This window comes from Antennarius striatus, chromosome 16, assembly GCF_040054535.1.
Source record: "Antennarius striatus isolate MH-2024 chromosome 16, ASM4005453v1, whole genome shotgun sequence".
In the NCBI taxonomy this organism is placed as follows: Eukaryota; Metazoa; Chordata; class Actinopteri; order Lophiiformes; family Antennariidae; genus Antennarius; species Antennarius striatus.
This window is the reverse complement of record NC_090791.1, coordinates 20,217,827-20,222,826: the sequence shown is the minus strand read 5'-3', so window position 1 is coordinate 20,222,826 and position 5,000 is coordinate 20,217,827. Positions and strand designations below refer to the sequence as shown.

Below are 5,000 nucleotides of genomic sequence, written 5' to 3'. Positions count from 1 at the left end.
CGCACATACCTCTAGCATGTTGCTGTAAGATGGGGAACACATTGTAAACATTATTCTAAAAAAAATACGAAATTAGTGGTGATGTTTTTTCAGGCTAACAGCACCTGAGTCCACGGAGAGCCGTGCGTAAAAGCGGTTGCGCAATGCGGCAACGCGTCACAGTTTTACTGCCTGGAGGCCCGGAGCCACAGGACGCAGAGACGCCGCAGTGTTTTTGTGTTCCTCGGGTTTTTGTGTTCCTCTGGTTTTTGTGTTCCTCTGGTTTTTGTGTTCCTCTGGTTTTTGTGTTCCTCTGGTTTTTGTGTTCCTCTGGTTATTCTGGAGAAAACAGAGTAAACATGACGAGGAGCCGCGACTCTGGAAGATGTTTGACGCATCTCTGTCCCGTCACTCATGAGCCCTGGTCCACACGTCTCATCCAACGCAAGTTTGAGATTATTCATGCATCTGACAAAAATAAAACGTTACGGTCCATAGAAAGACACGTTGGAACGTTTGAAATACTCAAAATCCTCAACATTTGACCGGCGGGGCCTCAGCGGTAGAAAACACAACCAAAGATACTGAATTTATTTTGCGTCCCTGATCGATTTCGTCCACATGAAAACACAGTTATATGTTTCTGCTTCAAAGTGGGATAAATCCGGCAGCGTGGGGGGGGGGGGGGGGGGGCACGTGTACAGCCCTTAAATAGAACAGTCGGGCTAGAAATAAACGAGCTTTGAGCAGCTCGACGAGCTGACAACACGTCTCCGTGTCCGTGTTTCCTCTGCCCCCAGCGGGAATGAAGCTGTGATCAGAACCGCTCAGGGGATGAAACACACCGGAGGGACGGGGTGTTGTCCTCCTGCCGTCCAAAGCCTCTTTAAACCAATCGGGCGGTAACGGTGAGGCGTGGGGCTGAACGCGGACAGGAAGAACCAGATCCACGGAGATCTCATTGTCTAGAGTCTGGAAGCCTCACGGTTTGAAAGCCAGCGTGGACTAGAGCTGACCTCTCTGGTGTCTGGTCAGCAGGACCCCCCCCCCCACGCACACACACACACACAGGATCCATGGCTTCCTCTATGCAAATGTCCGAGTTAAAGAGTTAAACTTTAACAGAACGTGAAGCAGGAGGCTCAATGGCCGCTGCTCATGTCTTTGTTTGTTGCTTTCATTGGGGCTTCCGGCCTTTTCAGTAAAGGTATCAGGGCCTGTCCCCCCCCCCGCCATAAACCTCCACGGTGTGGATGTGTTCGTAGTGCGTTTCCTCCTGCGCCTCCTGGAATATCCGTTTGGGTTTGGGGAAAACTTTGAGCTTCAATGGAGAAAAAGTGATCCTGGAGCTCAGACTAAGTCAGGTAAGAAGTGGTGAACTGTCTGGTGATGGGGGGGCACTGTGGGTGGGGTGGGGTGGGGTTTAAAAACAACCAAGATTCTGGGAATGTTTGGAAATTAGAATTCCAATAACTGGATGAACCTTGATGTTTTGTTGGATTAACATATTCCGGAAGTTAAAGACCTGTTTCATCCGTCTGTCTGTCTGTCTGTCTGTCTGTCTGTCTGTCTGTCTGTCTGTCTGTCTGTCTGTCTGTCTGTCTGTCTGTCTGTCTGTCTGTCTGTCTGTCTGTCTGTCTGTCTGTCTGCCTGTCTGTCTGTCTGTCTGCCTGTTTGTCTGTCTGTCTGTCCACAAATGGACAGGAGGAATCTTCCTGCTCTGGGATTCAACACCTTCACAAACCAAAATGTTTTCAGTAAATAGTGTTAAAATGACTAACAGTTAGCATGAGGAGGACGGTGTCCTGACACACACACACACACACACACACACACACACACACACACACACACACACACACACACACACACACACACACACACACACACACACACACACACACACACACACACACACACACACACACACACTTTGAAGTTAAGTTACTTGAACCTGTGAACAAGGTGAGGATCTGTGTGTGTGTGTGTGTGTGTGTGTGTGTGTGTGTGTGTGTGTGTGTGTGTGTGTGTGTGTGTGTGTGTGTGTGTGTGTGTGTGTGTGTGTGTGTGTGTGTAGGAGAGAGAACTCAAACACGTCGCCATCCATGCCAGTCCTCTAGATTAATGAAACCGGCGCCGATACTTTCATTGATTCGGATTAACCCCGTTCACACTGGACTGCGTTTTATTCCCATCAGTGATGACTGACTGAAGTCTTTTAGCACTAAATGATCAGAGTTCCATCTGAAAGAACAAGAATAACGCGGTGCATTTTGGGAAATATCATTTCACTTTTGAACACTGACAGAAAAAAATCAAATACTGGCAAAATAAAATACATGTGGGTTACAAATATGTCCAGTCACAAAACAGGCAGATTCGCCTGAAACCACGATTTACTAATGAAATGTTTTATTTCTTCACAACAACAACAACAACAACAACAACAACAACAACAACAACAACAACAACAACAACAGGATCGATCCTTGTTTCGATGTTCCGCTTTGATATTTTTGTTGGATTTTTAAAAAATCATTTACATGCAAAAATGTAAATTTTAATCTGAACATAAAACAAGGATCATAAATATCATATTCATATTACATTATTACATTATGAGAGCGTGCTACCTGTTATTACAACATCAGTTAACACGTAGATATAATCAGAGCATTTTATATAATTTTAGTTTTCATCTCATAGGATGAACAACAGGTTAGAACAAATAAAATACACTGTTAGCAGTGAGGACACTAAACCCTAAAGGACACCAGACAGGCTGAATGCTGCTTTTATCACTAACAGTTAAAGAAAAAAACCCTCAGAATTGTAACAGCATAGAAAATAGAACGACAAACACAACACGTCCCACTGAGACCCCTTTAAAACAGCCGAATAAACTCATTAAGCACAAGCTTCTCCTCTGGTGAATGAAAGCAAAATCTTAGTTTGATTTTTGTACAATCACTTTTTTTTTTCTTTACGACAATTTTTTCCCTGTGTGCTGGAGCAGGGTGGAAATAAATGAGCCCGTTAATATATATTATTATATAATATAATACAATATTATTATATTATATTATATTATATTATATTATATTATATTATATTATATTATATTATATTATATTATATTATATTATATTATATTATATTATATTATATTATATTATATTATGTTATTTGTTGTCAGTCCTCTTCCTCCGCTGCCGGTCCCGCTGACATTGGGGAGACATTCCCGATCATCTTGTTCTCCTTTTTCCACTTCATCCTCCGGTTCTGGAACCAGATCTTCACCTGCCGTTCGGTGAGGCAGAGCACCTGCGCGACCTCGAGCCGCCGCCGCCGCGTCAGGTACCGGCTGAAGCGGAACTCCTTCTCCAGCTCCAGCGTCTGCCGGCGGGTGAACGTCTGCCGCCCCCGCCGCCCGTCCACACCTGCGCACAAGAACACAAATGTCGCTCCAGGTCAGGGCGGATGAGGAAAAAATGTCTTAGAGGAACGGTTTGAGGCAGAAAAGAGAGAAATTAAATAAAAATAAATTTAATAGCTGGAAGAAAATAAAAACTAAAAATCCAGATGATAAATAAATGCTCAGATCTTCTACATCTCTTTTAATACTATAATAACAATTTATTATTGTTTTTTATTTAGTGGACATTCTCCAGCCTGACTCCTCTGGTCATACTTTTGACTGAATTCTGTGCTGACCTCAATTCAATATTTAAATTTGTTTAAATTAAAACTAATAAAATTATTAATTAAAAATATAAAACTCCTAATGTTCGGTAAAGTTGTCAAAAAATAAGTGCAATTTCAAATACAATGAGATACATCTGCTACTCTATTAAAAGTACAACCAGGGTTGCAGTTAAAAAATAGAAGTACAACACATCAGAGATGAATCGATGCAGGGTTAACTCAACGTGAGAAACTAACGCCTTCTGTTTGTCAGAACACCATTTCTACACAAACACAAACACTGTGAGCCAATCACTGAATCACTGGATGATGTGGTTCTACGTCTCAGTGCTTCTCCTTGTTTTTAGCTGCACACACAGTTTCCTAATGACCTTCCGGCCACATCCAGAATAAATGAAGTCAGTAGGAACCTAACGTAAACCAACGCGCTGCGACTCACGCTGGACAATCACGAATATGATTTAGAGAAAAAGAAAGAGCCGCTGCTCCACACGTGAATGTGTTCTGTAGTGAGTAGAAGCACAGAGGCCGTGTTGACCTTCTCTCCACGAGGTCGCTCGGCGCCTGAAGGTGAAAAGACAGAAGTGGGTCACATTTTTGCAGCGCAGAGGCTTTGTGCAGGACACACACACATCTACAGTCCTTCTCTGTGCTGATCCTGTCGTGTGGGGAGACGGTTCCTCCGTGAATCTGTGGGGCTCAGATGCTCCAGGCCCAAACCGCTGACTGCTGCATCAGCATTTCTTTGTGATCAGAAACTCTCCAGTTTACAGTGAAACAGATGAAACACTTTGAAGCGTAGGTTGAGGTACGTTTCAGCTCCGCTGTGGTGACCCCAGACAGGCAGCAGCAGGCCTGGGAGGCAATAAAACGTCGTAAAGACTCGGCCGGGTGTGTGTGAGTGTGTGCAGACTTTAGCTGGTGTTTACCGAAGGCTCACAAATGTGTGAGGAAGATTTTCTCTGACTCTTCTGGAATCCTCACAGAACAGATGAGGGCTACACACTCACACACACACACACACACACACACACACACACACACACACACACACACACACACACACACACACACACACACACACACACACACACACACACACACACACACACACAGCTACGGCCACAGCTGACCTCTGGCTGGGAGATAAAAATAAGTTGTGTTTACATGCTGATCACAGATACCTGACATTAATCCTCAGACTGCCTGTTTTGTGGCTCTTTACAAACCAAATGGATTTTACTTTGATTTGATATTGATTTTTAGGCCCTCTGGGCGAACATGGGACAGCTCAAACCTCTGATGCTATTCTTTCT

The 5,000-nt window shown here is 43.9% G+C and overlaps 1 protein-coding gene across 2 annotated transcripts in view; it reads right to left on the bottom strand.

Annotated features, from left to right (window-relative positions):
- Positions 1-2,269: 2,269 nt before the first annotated feature.
- Positions 2,270-5,000, bottom strand: part of LOC137609717 (homeobox protein Hox-B7-like) — a 7,180-nt gene continuing 4,449 nt past the window's right edge. Inside the window, exon 3 of one of the 2 annotated variants that reach the window (XM_068336947.1) lies at positions 2,270-3,419. In XM_068336947.1, coding sequence (XP_068193048.1) covers positions 3,172-3,419 — 248 coding nt within the window. In that variant the 3' untranslated portion in view covers positions 2,270-3,171. The remainder of the gene's footprint in view (positions 3,420-5,000) is intronic. The other variant, XM_068336946.1, reaches the window with a different exon arrangement.